Genomic DNA, 18,677 nt, shown 5'->3' on the forward strand with positions numbered 1-18,677 from the left:
ACTAGCCGATGATTAGTTTAGGTCGTTTCTTCGAAGTCATGCAATTAGTGGCAAATTAAGCAATATTATGGAATGATTGATGCATTCAATGTAATATGAAAAGATACATAATTATAATTTCTCTCTATTACATCAGTCTTACTTGTATGCTATTTTCAGTTTATCATTTAGGAAGTATATGTGTGAAAAACATAATTTATCATGTCCTGTGTACATATATTCAAATACAAACAGAAGTTTTTCTTGTCCAATTAACATATTTTAATGTATCTTATTGTAGATGAAATTAGGTTATTGCACATATACATACACAAAAATTAGGAAGATTACGCGACCTCAATTTCACGCGATTCTGCTAGATAACGTCTACCAATTTTCTTAATTTTTCTAATTTTGCTTTTACTTTAATTCCTTTTCTCTAATTCACGTACAATTACATAATTTCTCAATTTCTTTCTCAATTATTTCTTTAATCAAACCTTTATAAAGAAGCTTTGTAAACTTTATAAATATACAGCTCTCGAGAAACACTAAACTAATCACTTTTATTTTATGTTGTTAGATGAATATTTTCAAGTGGAAGTAACGTTACAAATTTTTTATTTAACTAAAAAAAGAATACACATGTACATGCACATATTTTAAAATAAAGAGAAAGTTTCATTAAAATTAGAAGTTTCTGCAGGTATATTATATGATTGATGTAGTAGAAAATATATATATATCTACCGGATTTATATAAAAAACCAAAATTGATGCCGATTTGACATTTTATGATAACATTCGGTATGATTGAATCGGACTTCTCATGACAAGTAACGAGCCAGCCTTGCGTGGAACGCATGTCGCGCGCGATTTGCGAAACGCACGCGATTTGCAAAACTGTCTGCCTACGCGCTGCGCTTTGCGCGCTTGCGAGGAGATACCGGTTTAAAGTCCGGGACGAGGAACCGACGAAAAATTCTTGAACCGGTTTGCCGGCTGTTTCATTTTGCGCCTCGGATGTTTCATGAAGAAGAGAGACGAGGGAGAAAAATTAGCTTAGAGAGATGGACCCCGAGACGTTCAAGTCCTGCGAATCAAGGCGATTTCGAGGAGGATGTCGGTGAGAGAGGATGTTATGGATCCTCCTACGCGAACTGCACGGAAACGACATAATGGAAGGAAGTAGAAGGGAGATAAATGAGCTGTAGAGAAGAGTACAGACTTGCCTCGTTTGTCAAACACGTTTTGAAAACTGAAAACAATGTCTCATGTTCACAGAAGGTGCGCGAAATGATAAAGTATATATAAAAGTAAGATGATATAATTTTAATCGTAATGATTGAAATGATATTATTCAAGAAATCTTTAATTTAATTGGAAATTATTAGACGTAACAATTTGCGAGACGTAACAATAAAAGAAATTTTAAATTTATAGAATTCAAGCATTTTTTGTAATATGTAATAATTAAAAATTAATTTAAAAAAATAAGTCTTTAAAGAGATAAAGTCTTTTTATGAAGTCTTAAAAAGGAACATAATGGATTCTTTAAACATTTATCGGGTTTTTTAATATCTTAATTGGTCTATAATTGTAATAGGCTTTTTATATACTAATAAAAAACTGGTAGACTTAAAAACTAAATAGATACGCAAAACATACTCTAAACGTCAACATGACATTATTTAGATTACTAATTAATATCATCTGCAACATCTGTACAACTTCTGTCACACGACTTTTATCTTTGCTTCGTTATCTTTAGAAGTATTATAACATCTTTCTTTTCACATGAAATTTACGCAGTTGCATTTACGTTTTTGTATACTGCATACTGCAATAAGATTAAGTCGAAATAATAGAATTGGATTTTTTCTCGAGGGCATTCTCTCGCATCCGGTCCACGTCGTAGCAGCTGCCCGTCGAAAATATGAGAGGAAACTATGCGGACACACTATGCCACAGGATGCGTATCCTTTCCCAAATTTTGGTCCTGAAAAACATTTTACCTGACCATGTCCCGCTGCGATTCGTATAGCTCGACAGTTCGTTATTGCTTACAGCTCTTTCACACAAATACATGACCGACTAATTCTTAACAGGATACACAAAGCACAAACGGTAGAATTAAATATAGAGGCACAGGATGCGGTTAATAGAGCGGGAATGAAAAGATACTTTATTTTCGTTGCGGTTGTAATATCTGATTTTTTTTATCATCTTAGGAAAGTTATATATCTATCTCTAGGGAATTTTTTTAAATCAATTTAAAAAAAAGCGCAAAATGAAGATATAGATGCAAAATGTGGATAATTGGATAAGACAGTTAGATAGTTATAAAGAAAAGTTTAATTTATTTTCCGGTTTATTTATTTCCAGTTTACATTAGACTTTTTATGTTTGTGAAAGTCTTTCTTTCTCTCTGCTAAGTTTTGTTAAAGTAATTAGAGAAATCGTTTGGCGATAATTTATTTGGAAAATGCTGTGATTAATCATAATGCGGGTGCGAGCTTTGGTTAACGGTTAACTTTCGATTTAAATTTACGTTCTAGCTGTCTCTAAATCAAGAAGGTGAAAGGCGAGAATGTATCGAATATGCACGCGCAAATTTATTTTGTTTCAACGATTGAGTCTAGTGCTTGGTCAATTGTAAAATATTTACTAAATATTTAATTAATGCAAATTACGCCAAGCGGAACGACATGTTGGCGAAACTTTGTTAGTATAAACTAGCTAAAATACGTAGCTAAACTATGTTGACAATGTCGGTGCTCTTAGAAACTTCATATGATCCTATAACAATTTTATGTTAAAGGTCTTGTTTTTGTCCACTGTTGCATTAAACCGTATTTTTCTCGTTTAGAAAAAAATTTATTTATATTTTTCTAACATCGAGGAATCTACGTATATCTTTCACTCATGTGTTATTTATTCCAATAGCTATTTCAGAACAATAATTCTTTTTTTAATATTAGCATAAAAATAATAAATTTCTATTTTCTGTATATTCACGAGATATTGGAATTGTGTAGGAATAATATAAAAATATATTTTTTAAAACATTCTCTCTAATATTATTGTTTCCAACTTGGTACGAAGAATCTAGATAATTTAAATCATCGAAAACTCGATGACTGCAATATTTCATTCATGATTCATATAAAAAGTCGGGAAAAATATTGTTTTTATTACTTGTTTCATGATTTAAGATACAACAGCGCACCATGACTTTAGTGACGTTATAACACGCTACTATAATTTAAAAGTTCAAAAATAGGATGACGTATTTAAGTGACGTATCTCTTTGTGGTTCCGGATTGCATACCGGTATCCGGTATGCGTATACATGTGATAAGAATCATATAGAAGCGTGGGCGCAATCTATCCATCGCGGTAGATAACGTGACATACGCATGATATCCTCATATATTTATGTATCGGCAAATGCGTAGTGTATCGGCGATTACGTCAATGTATAACAACAGAAAATAAAGCGCAAGTGTCACCAGAAAATAAAGTACAATCTATATGATCGTGAAACGCGATTCGTCAAGGAACTTTCTGACAGGTGTTAATCAGTGACGTAGATGTATTTTCTCGATCACATGTTAGAAGAAGTGGAGAAATACCAAGTGATAAGACGCTTCTCGAAACGTTCGCAAAAAATATAGATGTCTTTCTTTCCTTTTTATCGCGTAATCTTTGCGATTAATCAAAGACAATTTATGATAAAAGATTAATTTGGATAAATATCTGAAATAAGGACACAATGAAAATATTTTGTATGGATTCTTTTCAATCTTTTAAATTTATCTCACGTGAATTTTACATATGATTTTTTTTCTTTGTGAACTGCTATGTGTGGCATCTTTACTTAAGTAATATTTTTCTCTTACATCGTGATCTAGATTTGCACCTTGAAATGTTGACGCGTTTTTCTGACGTAAGTACTTTGAAAACCATTTGCATAGTAAAATGTTTTGCAAATGCGAACCTCTTCTTATCCATATCTCGATTTGCGTCATTTTTTACACGCGTATTCGTGGCGAGGTAAGTAACAAGAGCTGCTGATTTAATGCAACTTTACACAGGCACGCAATGTATTAGAATGTTGCACTAACGGAGTAAGTTGTATAAATGGCATAATCATCTTTTAACAAGTATTCTCTCGTATATTCTCACATTCGCCGAGTACATAAAATATAGGTTGTGTGAGATGTTTCCCTTCAAAAACAAGGATATAGATCAGCATAAATGCCCTAGGCAATTGACGTAATTTCAATATAAAGATAGATATAATCATATTTTCATACATCATGTTTTATTTTATTTACATGCATATATCGAGAATATATCATATATATTCTATTTAAGTTGATTGATTTATATGAACAAGTTACTAATAATTCTTTATAAAGATCAATCATCAGTTAATGGAGAGTAAGAATTTTCTTCTCAGGGAAGGAGTAGTTTTCATCTAATTGATGATTAATTATATATATATATATATATATATATATATATATATATATATATATATATACGTCACGAATTAGGATTAATTAAGTTTCAAGAATATTAATAGCTGACAAGTTTGTATGTTCTTCGCAGTTGAGTCATGAAGTCATGTTTTCCCTGAAGCGTGCAATTATTCCTGTAGTTACAGATATTTCACTTGAAGTTTATCTGTTTAACGTCAAAAGTGAAAAAGAATTGTGATAAATAAAGTGGTAAATTTCCAGTTCAATTTTCAGTTCAATTAAAAGCGGTGTGCTACTTGAGTTTGTTATATACTGTACATTATGAACTGTACATCAGAAACTAGGACATCGATAAACAACGTTCTTATAAAAATACTTAATCTACGGAAATTTAGGTTAAGACCTCAAAGAAATTTTTTTTTTGATTTGATATTATTAAGTCGTTTTTGACGTAATTTAGTAGATTATATTAATTACATTTAAAAAAAAAGTAGATGTAACAAATATTGAAGAATCTATTTACAATCAAGATACGAAGAGTGTCACTGATTTTTTAGATATTTTATAGTGCAATAGTTTTCATCTTTAATTCCATCTTTCTGTTATAAATAAACTAATTCCATTCTCATGCACGATGTATTAATTTTTGTTAAATCAGGTTAGGTTTTTATTAAAATATTCTGATGAATGTTTCGTTCTGCGATAAATTTTTTATTAAACAGGCATGAATCGAACTTGACATCATCCGAGGTTTCTTACCGTTGCAATACGCGTGCATAATCATAAATCTCTGTCGTGACGCTTATCCTTGCTTGACCCAGTTATACGTTTAAATCCCTCGAAGTCGAACGTATTTAACGAGAATAACCGAAGGTCGATGAGCGAATCTCCCGTTGGTATGATCCATATCATAATCGACATATTCCGTTAGTGTGCGATCGATAGCTGGAAAATTAGTTGGTTTGTAGAAAGAAAAATTTACCGCGAAGAATATTTTCGCGCTGTTCTGTTCTCCACTAATTACTAATGAGAAGTAGTTGTTAACAAAACGTGTGTAAGAGATCGGTTTAGTTTTGCAATGTGCCATTAAAAAACTTCAAGGTTTACAAGTATTTTTATCTTGATAATGAAGTATAAGTTTTTAAGCATACAAACGTAAGAGAAAAACATACTATTTGCGCAAATAACATATGTTACGGGTTATATACTGATTTTATGAAATTCTTTTTTTGTTTGATTCTTAATAAATTTCTTTTTAATAAAATATTTTTTTTTTATAAAAAAGGGGGCTTTATTTATCTTATCAAAATTCTGCATAACAAGTTTTTCAATTTTAACGTATATTATAGTGTTATAAAATTTTATTTTCAAGTACAAATCGATTCTTCAAAAAGACATTTGTACTTATAATTGAAAATAAATTATAAGCCTTGAATCAAGTGTCAAACTGTAACGCCATTCCTTGGTATGATATTTTTATCGCGGTGATGAAAAATGTCATCGAATTACAGAGGCAGATAAGTTCTAGGATGTGTGAGAACGTTCTCCGATAAAAAAGCAGGTAGAATGACAATAATACGAATTTAAACCGGACTGACAATGAATAACGAAAATATTGGAAAGCTGAGTAAACAGCTGAATAAACGGATTTCGACGATACCGAGCGATGAATTGAAATTCTTAAGGTCGCATCCCGGAAGTCGCGTCATCCGCTATATGATACGCTTCCGGTAAGTCACGTTGCAATGTTCGCACAAACGAATTCCAGGGAGATGTCTAAACGTTTCTAAAAAGTTGCGACTATCGTCAGCACGAAAAATATTTATTAGTAACGCCATTATATAATTAAGCGTTTTATATTCCTAAATTTCTATTACTTAATTTATGAGTCATTAGAAAATCTGAAAGGATATCATTATTTCAAGGAAATATTCAATCGTATTAAAAAGATACTAATCGATTTTGCGAAATTTTATTATGTAAAGTGATAAATGCTAGCCTTCGTGTTTTTGGCGAAATGTAAACAGGAAGATAGATAACATACATATATGTATGTCATTTTTTTATAGCGACATTCGAGAGATAAGGAATTTTAAAAAGATACAGTCTTTATATTTTTATATTCCCTTATAATTCAATCTATCAGTTAAGATAAATAATATTATGTACAATAAAATTTACAGTAATAACAAAAAAATATTTAGATATATTTTACACGTTCTGTACAAGTATAGATTTTATTTTTAAAATAGTTTTATATGTCCAGAGATCTTTCGACAGTAACGAACAACAGTATTTTCGAGAGGAATGTCTTACTCACGAAAAAATGGAAGAAAAAAACACAACTTTCCAATCGAATGAAGGATTAAGTCGTTTGCACGGTTAACTGCATGGTCGATCCTCCGTGTGGAAACTCAAAAGACGCACGCACGTGGCTGCAATCCGCTTGCTCTCTCGAGGTAATACCGATATTTTTCAAGGTAACCGTACTCACCCCGAAACGCCCCTTTTGAAGCAGCTTATACAAGGTGTCTGCCTTTGTCGCGCGCGTTGTCGTTGGGAGATCTCGGCAAGATCTCAGCGTCGATTTGTTTGTCATAGTCGGCATAGAACATGAAAATCCGGAAAAAGCGGATTTACTATGAATGGACTACAGAAAAACGACGAAAGAATGCGCCGGATGTACGCGGTAATGGATCGTTTTACGACCGACTTCCGGGACATATTTTACTTTATCTGCTTCGAGCGAACTTCTGGCTAGCATCACGATTTTTCGATGCAGGAAAGAAGGGATCGCAGAGGCAAAAAGGTCCATGCAGCTGCCCTCCCTCCGGCCATTGACCGGTTTCTGATCGACCACACGCTATGCGAAGAGATGCTTACCCCTTCGTTTTTTTTTTCTTGCGAAAGACGCATAAGTAGTTTCTACAGCCAATTTTATTAAAGAATATTTAATGAATAAGATTTTTTGTCATTGTTAGATTGTTATTATAATTCTTTCGTAACCGAATTTTTATTCATTGCAAAAAACATCTGAATTGTGCATTTGCTGTTTCCATATTTAGTTGTCTCTAAATTATAGACTATTAAAGAATTCTTTTTTTGAATAAATTAACCTTCGAATCTGATGATGAAAAGACTATTATGAAAATCATGCGTTAAGAAGAAACTGATTTTACGAGTGAGACGAATCGTCTCGAGATTTTTATGCACGTTGCCCAAGATGATAGAGCTTGTTACGACGGAGAATGCCCTTAGGCGTTCCCTTTCGAGATCGAAGATGATGTTCATTTCAGATGACTAATCGCGATCGTGTCATTTATGTGGTACGTGTGACGACATACGTGAGTTCATTGTCCTATGTCGTGAGATGTTTCTACCGAAACACTCTACGTTTCGTAAGAATGCGTTGAAAAACACTATTTCATTTCGAATGTCCGTGTCTGCAAGGTATATTTATAATATAAAATTTAATTTTTTTGTCTTAAATATTCTTCTTATATGAATTTTAAAAAAGATGCTTATGTGCATTTTGTTATAAACATCCATATATCTACCATAATTCATAAATCTATTTGAAAAAATACGTAGACCATCCTTATTACTTTCTCATTTTTTTTTTTTAAATTTATAAAATAATAATTAATAAAATAATTAATATTTGAATAAATCTGAGACGCACAGTTGATGATAGTTGAGAAATTTAAATTTCTCTTAGGTGCTTTTTTTCAACTAGCATGCATGCATTTGTGACGCAAATGAGGCCATATCAGCGCCAATGTCACTGATGCAATCCACGCGCAGATGTATACAGGCAGGTCATAATACTCGTTGCAATCGACGATATAGAGACACTCATTATACTCTCCCGCAAGAAATTCCGCGCTAAATCGCCATACAAGTCCAGAATTATTCGGCTAATTACGTTGGACTATAATCGCGGACGCACGACGCGAGGTAATTAGACCCCAAGCGTTGTATCGTTTTCCCCATATGCAACTATGATGATTACGATTAACGCTGACAAAACGATTACGCAAGTAACGAGCAATTCCTTCACGAATCGGAACGCATAAAACAACAAGGGCTCGCCTATGTGTTCTCACGAAGGCGCGAGGAGCCTGAAATCCAATCGCCTTTTTAATTCGATAAAAATTTTACCGCGCCAGGCAATGTGGTAATGTGTTGGTACACAATCGTGAGCACATAACATGTGCTGCGTGTACCGTGCCCTCACGATCTCGGCTCGGATTTAGCAATCCGTATATACAATATGCCTCGAAAGGATTTGGCAACGCAACGAAAGATCGGTGGACCGCCTCCCTGTTGTGCCGCATCGGATTCAATATTTACCGAATCTTTGACAGAAAGTCATCTCCTGAAAAAGGTAGTCTGTTGCGTGACTTCACAAAAAGATTTTTAAAGATGTAAGGTGAAAAAACGATTTTCTCCCGGATGGACACTTTTTGTTAAAAAAATCGAGAATAACGAATAGGCTCTCGAATAGGAGGAAAAATCCGTAAAAATAATAAATAAATTTGTAAAGTTTTTGAAATTTCAATACGAGCTGTTTTTCTAGACAGTACATGTATATTTCAAAAGAATTAATGAAATATTCTGTGTATGTATGTTTATATGCCGTAAATAATCTTATAAATGAAAGAGCCACACCCTTTTAATCTTTGACATATAAAACTTCTCTCGATGCAAAAATAATTTTAATCAATTATTTTTTAATTACGATGCTCCCTTACACATATATCTTTTTTCTAAATTCTAATTTCTCAATCCTTAGTACTTAATGGATGAAACAAGATTTTGATTTATTCTACACAAAATAATTTATTATATTAAATTATTTTAGTTTTCTCTATATAAACTTTAATTTCTTGTCTATTATAGTTTTGATAATTTTTTCAATATTTCTCTAATATTACTTTTTAGTTTTTTTTAGAGTTGTCAATGACAATCAGATTATTTACGCAGCTTAATAATCCATCGATAATTTTCCACGCTCCATCGTCTGTTAATCGAAGGTTACAATTATTTAGGTCGCGGACACCAACGAATTAACCGTTCAATCCTTCCGCTCGTGGTCCCCCTGACCTTCTCTCGTAGCCTCTGTTCTCTTTTCTTTCTCCTTCTCTCTTTCTCTCTCTCTCTCTCTCTCTCTCTCTCCTCTCCTAATAATACTCTTTCCATCTCTTTGTCGCTTGTTAACGTCGTCATTGCCGTCACCCACTCACATATGTACTATTGCAGTATTATACGCAATATTGTACTACATTTCTGTCATACATTGAACTGACAATGAAAAAAAAAGGATTGAATTGTAATGAAAATTCTCCTATGTATCAATATTATACTTGATCTTTACTTGATTTTCGAAATCACGTACTTTAAAATCTCTTTGGATTTCTTTCTCATATAGTCTTATACAGTCAAAACTAAAATTATTTTAATTTTATTATTTATTTCTTAATAATAAAATATATGCACATGATATGTTTCTTTATTTCGAAATTTTAATATTAATATTGATCTGTATCGATGAACATAATAGATTATGTTGCGTAAATATATTTAAAATATTTGAATACGTTTATATTTATATCCAGACAAATAAAATTGCATAGCACATAATAATATTTCCACAATTTATTGTGTATGTGTGTTTCAGGTTGTTTTTTTTAATACATAATGAGCGGCGACGGGAATAGTGGCGAGAAAACGGATCCGGGCGCTATCAGACACGGGAACTTCATAAATTATTACCAATTCCATCCTGCGGAAGAGCGCGTGCGGCAACTTCCGCATGGCGTGTGGCAGCGACGACGGGACGTTCATCCGGCCCGGAAATACGCGGGTCTAGACGTCGGCTGTAACGCCGGGGTAAGAATGGCACAGCTGTCGCGCCGGGGGGAATCCAAAACGGGATGAGACTTGGCCTTCGTGATCCGAAACTACAAACGGCGCGTCTAATTTTGAGTCGAGTTATCCCTTTTCAGGTGCCGGTCGCGGGTTGTCCGCTTCCGGAATCCGTATTCTTTATCCTTATTCTAGAAATTTCTTGCATGTGTGTGTTCGTTCTTCTCTCTACCTATTAAAGCTAACGCGTTTTTCTAATTATACGGATCGCTTCCCATAAATGTCATGATGTTTTCTTTTAACCGGAAATGGTTTCGGATAATTCGAGACGAAAATCCTATTAAGAAGACATGACGTTAACTAATCTTTGTGACTACTATTGTGAATTTAAATAAGATACAAATTGGATATTTTATTTCATATAAGCCGTCAATTTATTATTATCTTTTAGAATTATGTCTAATTATATTAACAACAATTTTTTCTCTTTTTCAGTAAATTTTAACTACTTTATTTTAAACATAAAAATCTCTCATTGTCAGTCTAAAAAAAATTTAACTTTTAAATACATTTAAAAAATATAACTTTTAAATGTATTTAATAAAGACATTAAAAAAGTGCGACAAACTTTCCATACAATTTTTACTAAGTAGATATGAATTTTAAATTTAATTTGATCCGTGACTAAAAGAGCACATTTAAATATCTTGCATATTTATATTTAATTTTATTTTCACGATGATACATATTGCAGAATCTCACAAATATGTTATACGACTTCCTCGAAAAGGCCATGTCCCAAGATCACCCTGAGATCTCTTTAATCGGTGTGGATCTCGATCCGATTCTGATCGAGAGAGCGCGCGAGCACAATCAACGCCCGGACCGTCTGACCTTCGAGTGTCTGGACTTTTTGTCCGATGATTGCGGCGAGACATTGAGGAGGCATTTGGCGCAGCTTCATAAAACGCGATTCGATGTGGTGTTCTGCTTCTCGATCACTATGTGGATTCATCTGAATCACGGTGATGACGGTCTGGAAAAGTTTCTACGAAAAGCTTGCGATCTGTCAGAAATGATCGTCATCGAACCGCAGCCTTGGAAATGTTACAGAAACGCGTCGAGAAGACTGCGAAGAGTGAAATCGGAGGACTTTCCGTTGCTGAAAGAACTAAAGTACATCGGTAATCCGGCGCAGCATATTGAGGATATTTTGACGAGGCTGTGCGATTTTCGAAAAGTCACCATCACCGCGAGTAACGATTGGGGACGCACGCTTTTGATTTACGAAAGAAAATAGTGATCGTAAAGTCAACTCGCTTCTTGAGAGATTTTCTTTAAGAAAGGGAAATGCTGCATTTTTTACATATAATTATAAAATATAAAATTATAATTAAAAAATATAAAATTTATTATAGAAGATAATAAATTTAAATGTGCAAAAATAGAGATAATTTATTTCATATAAATTTAGTTTGCATTATAAACGAAATGCATTTTTTAAGAAAGGGATTTCGAAAAAGAACTCTACTGCTAAATTTCTAATTTTAAATACTAATAATATATACTATACATATTATATATAAATATTTATACAAACTATACATACATGATTGGAATGAGCAAACAGGCAACGGGTAAAGATTATCAATGGAATTTCAATAACGTGTAATGATAAAACAGAAAATTAGCGAACGAGGTTCGCAAAAGAGACGCGAGATGTCGGTAATGGAGTACCAATGTCGCCGCCATGTTACTATCGTCTTGGACAATCATAATCGAACCTATATCAACAATAACAACAATATGAACTCTGCGAGCAAGGTGAGTATAAAAGCAATTGTTGTTGATTTTAGAGTCAGTTTCTTTGTATTTTTGTGCGTCAAATATTATTCGCGAGTACGGTGCTGAAAAAATCCAGCCGTAAAAAAAATCTTAAATAGCTTGTAACTCGAGAAAATCATGGATTTTTATATCGCGAAGTTATGTTGAAAGATTTTCTTTGATTTATTATTTAATTGTATTTTTTTTTGTAAAAATATTTTAATTAATACATTACAGTTGTATGGAAATTGTGTACTATATTTACAACATTATTACACAATTTGTGTAAAAAGAAACGTAATATATCGTATTAGTTTAAGGCAATCATGCCGGTGATATTTACTCTTGTTTAAAAAAATGTTTTTCTTTCTATTTATGTACTATGTCTAATTATAATTATAATTAAGAAAAGAGAAAACATTTAAGAATTAACAATTTGCTGTTTATCTTTAGATAGTTTATAGCTTAGTGATATTAATCATAATATAATGAATAAGAAATATTTTGGATTATATAATGGATAATTATATAAATATTTTAATACAGTTATTAATAATGAATACATAACAGCTAGAAAGAAAAAACTTTATTTTTAGGTGGGTGAAATCTTCACCGCAGCTGGTGTGGCCTTTAACAAATTGGGTGAACTCACAATGCAACTTCATCCGACATCAGACTCGCTAGCAGGGTAAGTTAAGTATGAAAACATTATTGCGACCTATAATATGGAAATATTATTTAGTAACAGAAAAATTTAAATTTCTAATCTTTATCAGAATGACTGAAAATAATAACAGTATCTACTGTAATGTAACAAGCAAGAGTAAACATGAACAATTTATAATTTTGTCATGATTATCATGGCAATGTTTATAGTGTAGAGTGATTTTTTGGTAGTGTACATCAAATTTGGTTCGAAGATGACAAAAGATAAGAAGTAAGAATTTTTAAGTAATTATAATATCGGTAATTTAAATATCAATATTGTTTGTATTATGTGTTTTGATTATATGTGTTTATTACTATGATTTGATTTTGAAAACTGATTGGAAATATGTTAATGACAATACATGAGAAAGTGTTATTAACTCGAGAAATTGTTTATACTTGTTTTTTTCTTTTGTTTTGTTGGGGAATATTTGGCTGTGTTTTGTTATTTTATAGATTGTATGATGAATATTTTTTTATAATGGTTATGAAAAAATTAGTTCAAACTTACTCTCCCATTAAATAATTAGTTTTGATTATTATATTGTGTGAAATGAATTATTTTCAAAATGTACAAGATGATTATAAAATAGCTTTCCTTGTTTCCAATAAATTTGCAGTATACACCATCAGATTACTCTATATAATTACTATAGACCCCATGTTCTTTTCTTAATTTCCTATCCTCCTCAATGCGTAGTAAATGGACTGAGGAGGACATTGAGATGCTCCGTCACTCAGTAAGGGCTTTCAGCGAAGAGTTGAACAGAATAAGCGAGCACATCAAGAGTCGCACGGTGTAAGTTTTCAAAGGCTGCCTTTAAGGCAGGTCCGAATTTTACAGCGAACGTATTGCTCTCTTTTCCAGTTCTCAGATACGAACCACCCTGAAGAAGAAGGCGTTTGAAGAGGCTGGAATATCTGTCAGGCAACAACAGATTCTTCCCCAACAGACACAACAATCGACATTAGTTCAGCAACAGGTTGTTAAGCAACAGTCCACATCGGGAAACCAAAGTCTAATAGGAAAATCAGCAGAAGTGACGCTTAACATGCTGAATGCACCAGAGACGGAAGTGGATGTCGAGGGACTCCCCGAGGAATGTCAAGTGAAACTTGAATTCGAAGAAGGCGCTACCGAAGAAGTTACTGGTTAGCTTTATATAGTTAACTTATCAATTAAGTTAACTGAATAAAGAGCTAAGGACTTGATAATATCAAGTTTTCTAACATCTGATTGTTCATTGATGTGGTTCGAATTTTAACTAGTTTTAAGTATCTCGATCGCATATAAACTCATAAGTTACCTTTTTATAATAAATGTATGAAAATCTAATTTAATGTTTTTACATGAGATGGAATTGATGCCAAATTGATCCTGAATTCCTTGGACATAAGTTAAGAGAGAATTTTGTTTCTTTAAATATTTAAAAAACTTGTTCATCTTTGAGTATAATTTTTATTATAGGATAAACAATTTACGAGCAATATTTACATAGACGATACTTATGGATTGAGATAACACTTGACAAAATTATTACAGATTTGTTTTTACTACCAATTAAAATTTTCATATTTGTGAATCAGTGTGAATGCAATAGAGTAATAATGATAATAATTTAATAAAATGTAAAAAAATGAGAATGTTCTGCATAAAATGTTTATCGAATTATGTAAATGTTATGCTTTAAATGGTATAAAAATTATATATATATATATATATTTAAAAAATTATATATATATATATATATATATATTTTTTTTTTTCGTACGCTCAAAAAACATCGGCGCAAGAAAAATTAGTTATTTCGTTTTGTGTCGTTGGTAATTTTCCTCCCGCCTTATAGGGATTTTATCGCACATGCATGAAAAATCCAACCCACATCCGATTACTCTCGGGTGGAGTGACGCATCCGTGATCCGCGCGTCGACTGATGGATTAATAACAACCGTGGTACTTTACGGGATGCTGTCGAAATAGTCTATCGGCATCGTTCGATCACGGTGCCGTCGATCTCGTGTAATTGTGCGATGTGAAAGGAAAGGTACAAAACCGCCTGACACAGATATCAGATCGTCTGAATTTGACATACATATAAGGTCATCTTTTATATTCCACGACAACAAAGCAATAGATCATAACAACGAACTATGGAGGGAGTTGTAGCGGAAAATTCTGTAAGCACCGAGATGACTTCCGAGGACGAGATGGCCCTACAAGGATGTTGCAGTCCCAAAAAAATGCCCTACCGATTTTTGGGCCTGGCACTCATGTGTCTACTTGGATTCGGTACGAATTGACGTAACTTCGCAGATGCGTTGTTTACTGAGCGTCGCGTCACTTCTTTATCTGTCACCACGCAGCTGAAACGGTGTCACTGTCAAAAGATCGAATTGTTATCGCGACGATAACGACGAACGAGATGGTCGAACTTTTTGCTATCGCGATTTAAACTTTTTTGCGATCTTTATATTTATACATTATTTGACATACACCTTTATTTAAAAATATTTTATTTTAAATAAAACTATCTAATTCTTTTATTTGTGCAATTATACAATTTTTATTATACAATTTTATTTTATTATATAATTTTTAAATATTGAATTTTATATATAACATTTAATATTTTATATTAAAATTTCTAATATTTGACACATATGGTAATGTAAATAGAACTCTTTTAGCCATATTTAAATATAATAAACATAAAAAAAATACATGATATTTATTTGATATGTTTTGTTACATTTTTTGTATATTTATGAAAAAATTGTTAATTGCAATTTAATAGCTAAAATTAAAAATAGAGAGAAAAAGATAAAGAAATATTAGTTAAAATGTAATTGAAATTGTTTACATTCTCTCTTATGCTTTCTTGCTATTAATTATAGAGAAAAATTTGACAGTATTTAGATAAGGCATATCATGAAAGGTCTCTTTGTATAGTTTATCGCATATTCCTTTTTTTTCTCAATATTTACCATATGTTGTATGATATTAGAAGCTATGACTCATATTGAAAGTATGCTTATGTGATAACATTACTTTCACTTAATAAATTATAAACTTTTTAGCAAATAACTATAATTCTATGTTGTATAAATTTTTTTTACAAAATTGTGCTCTAGCAAGTATTTTAATGGATATATATTTTATTTATTTCAGGATCATACTTTTGTTTTGATAATCCTGGAGCGTTACAAGATAATTTTAAAATTGATTTACATATGTCAACTAGCACATTTGTTTTGCTATATTCTATTTATTCCTGGCCGAATGTCATTCTCTGCTTTATTGGTGGATTCTTATTAGACAGTGTTTTTGGAATTCGGCTAGGTACTGTGATATATATGGGACTCACGTTGATTGGCCAAATCATTTTTGCAAGCGGTGCTATGATTGATGCTTTTTGGCTAATGATGCTTGGCCGATTTGTCTTTGGGTATGTATTTGCCTATGTATTACAATTATTGTGTATCCTTTTATAAATCAAAATTTTTATGCAATCAAAAACTACTTTCTTTTTTTCCAGAATCGGTGCAGAATCGTTGGCAGTTGCCCAAAATAGTTACGCAGTCCTTTGGTTCAAAGGTAAAGAATTAAACATGGTGTTTGGACTGCAGTTAAGTTTCGCACGAGTAGGATCGACAGTAAACTTCTTAGTAATGGAGCCAATATACAATTATGTATCTAAATATTATAAGGGTCCAGAGTGCATTGGCATAGTTCTTTTTCTCGCTGCTGGAACTTGCGTGATGTCGATGATATGCGCGTGTGTATTAGGCCTCATGGATAAACGCGCCGAGAGACTGCTCCGACGAGGGGAGGGACAAGAACCGCAAGTTGTTAGTCTAAAAGACGTCAAGGATTTCAAGCTGATCTTTTGGTTGATTGCGCTCATTTGCATCGCTTATTACGTCGCGATATTCCCCTTTATCGCTTTGGGAAAGTAAGTGCATGATGGCATAAACACTTATTATATGGAACAATTTTTAAATCACATTAATCAAATATGTAAAATATTTTTTAGAGCAATATCGATAACGATATCATGTTATACAATTTGTTCCATATGAACTAACTCTTGTCGACTGTTTATTTATAATTGTATGCATTAGGAGAAAAATTAATATTTCGTTTATTTTTTTAGAGTATTTTTTGAACGGAAATACGAATACGATCCATCTTCTGCAAACACGGTGAATTCTCTCGTTTATTCGATATCGGCTATAGCATCACCTGTATTAGGTTACTTAGTAGATAGGATAGGAAAAAACGTATCATGGGTGTTTATTAGTATCTGTGTGACTATCCTTGCACATGGATTGCTCGCATTTACTTATTTGAATCCTTATGCATGTATGATTCTCATGGGATTGGCATATTCCATGCTTGCTAGCAGTTTATGGCCTTTAATTGCTCTTGTCACACCAGAGCATCAACTTGGAACTGCTTATGGAATGTAAGCACAATTTATTGTTCGTAATAATGAAATAATGTTTAATAATAAAGATATCTGGTGTATAATTTGTTACAATTCTTTTTCAGTGCGCAGGCTGTACAAAATTTAGGTCTTGCTGTAGTATCAATTGTAGCTGGCATAATAGTAGACAAAGGAGGATATTTGATGCTCGAGATGTTTTTCCTCGGTTGGCTTTGGGGTGAGCATTTTTGCGAACCTGAAAATTGAATAATCAGCGCGTGTTTTCGCGTGTTATAACGTAAAATTTTATAAATAACATATTTCATATATTGTAATCAGTTTCATTGATAACCGCTGGTGCAATCTGGGTATCGGACATAGCAACAAGCGGTGGTTATCTCAATATGACACCAGGACAAAGAGAACGATATGAGACACTTCGATGTACGCCTGAGAGTTTGGAACGAGAAAAATTATTGTCGTCAGAGTGTACATCAGATTTTTCAGCGGATAGTTTGATGCAACCACAATCTGATATCAGTATACGAAACCGTTACTTGTCTCGCATTGGTGCAATGGTAAATCTATTTTAAAATATTAAGATGTTATATAATTTTAATTTATATAAGGAATATATACATATTTTTTATAGTAATTAACACAATTTAAAAAAAACGATATTTTTTTTTTTTTTGCTAATATTTAATGTTAGTAAAATATATTTTACTATATCATTGATATCATATAATTCGAATATATATATATATATATATACCGAAAATATAAATTTTATTTAATATTAATAAGTTCTAAATTATAGGTACCACCACATGCGGTAACACCGATTCATCGAGCATTACGATGATACGCACAATCTAGTTGCAAATTTATGATATAAATAGGTATGTAAAAGAGCTTTTAAATCTCGTCTGTTCACTGTGTCTTCCTATTATACACAGCTTGATCTGTGATAATTTCGTAACGCAATTAAATCGAAATTCTTTTTTAACAATGTTTTGAAATATTTTTTTAATTGATGTTGACTATATTTTACATGAAACTTAATGACTATCTGTGTAACAGTTACCATTAAATATTAAAAACTTATGAGTCATATTTTTAGTTTTAAAAATAAGCGTTACGAAATTACTTAGCTTATAAGATAATGTGACATATATCTTGTCATGTGTAATATATCTTGATGTATTATTGTAATAAATGAATGTCTGATCTCTCGGGTTGCATTAAGAAATTTAATTTATATTTTTTAACATATTTCAATTTAATTCTGGACGAATAAACTAATAAAAAACGTAATATTCCTGAACTGCCACTTCCTTTTCAACTGTAATAGATTGTCTAATTTTCAGTAAACTTATATATA

General features: G+C 32.2%; 2 protein-coding genes across 7 annotated transcripts in view; both read left to right on the top strand.

Moving 5' to 3' along the window:
• Positions 1-14,202, top strand: part of LOC140667283 (uncharacterized) — a 29,895-nt gene extending 15,693 nt beyond the window's left edge. For 3 of the 6 annotated variants that reach the window (XR_012046977.1, XR_012046975.1, XR_012046976.1), the window contains exons 3-5: positions 10,147-10,358; positions 11,089-12,158; positions 12,755-12,846. Coding sequence is in view for 2 of the 6 variants with exons in the window: in XM_072895058.1 (XP_072751159.1) it covers positions 12,006-12,158; positions 12,755-12,846; positions 13,567-13,665; positions 13,735-14,023 (633 nt within the window). In the remaining 4 variants the exon portion in view is untranslated. Of the gene's footprint in view, positions 1-6,718; positions 6,926-10,146; positions 10,359-11,088; positions 12,159-12,181; positions 12,316-12,752; positions 12,847-13,566; positions 13,666-13,734 lie in introns of those variants that run through there. The other 3 variants (XR_012046978.1, XM_072895058.1, XM_072895059.1) reach the window with 3 other exon arrangements.
• A 545-nt stretch (positions 14,203-14,747) lies between these two features.
• On the top strand, positions 14,748-18,526 carry LOC140667022 (lysosomal dipeptide transporter MFSD1). The gene is made up of 7 exons (XM_072894652.1): positions 14,748-15,156; positions 16,036-16,312; positions 16,403-16,819; positions 17,021-17,332; positions 17,419-17,531; positions 17,633-17,871; positions 18,114-18,526. The coding sequence occupies exons 1-7, from the start codon at positions 15,018-15,020 to the stop codon at positions 18,156-18,158; spliced, it is 1,542 nt and encodes a 513-aa protein (XP_072750753.1). The 5' UTR covers positions 14,748-15,017; the 3' UTR covers positions 18,159-18,526.
• The last annotated feature ends 151 nt before the right edge of the window (positions 18,527-18,677 follow it).

This window comes from Anoplolepis gracilipes, chromosome 6, assembly GCF_047496725.1.
Source record: "Anoplolepis gracilipes chromosome 6, ASM4749672v1, whole genome shotgun sequence".
Taxonomy (NCBI): domain Eukaryota; kingdom Metazoa; phylum Arthropoda; class Insecta; order Hymenoptera; family Formicidae; genus Anoplolepis; species Anoplolepis gracilipes.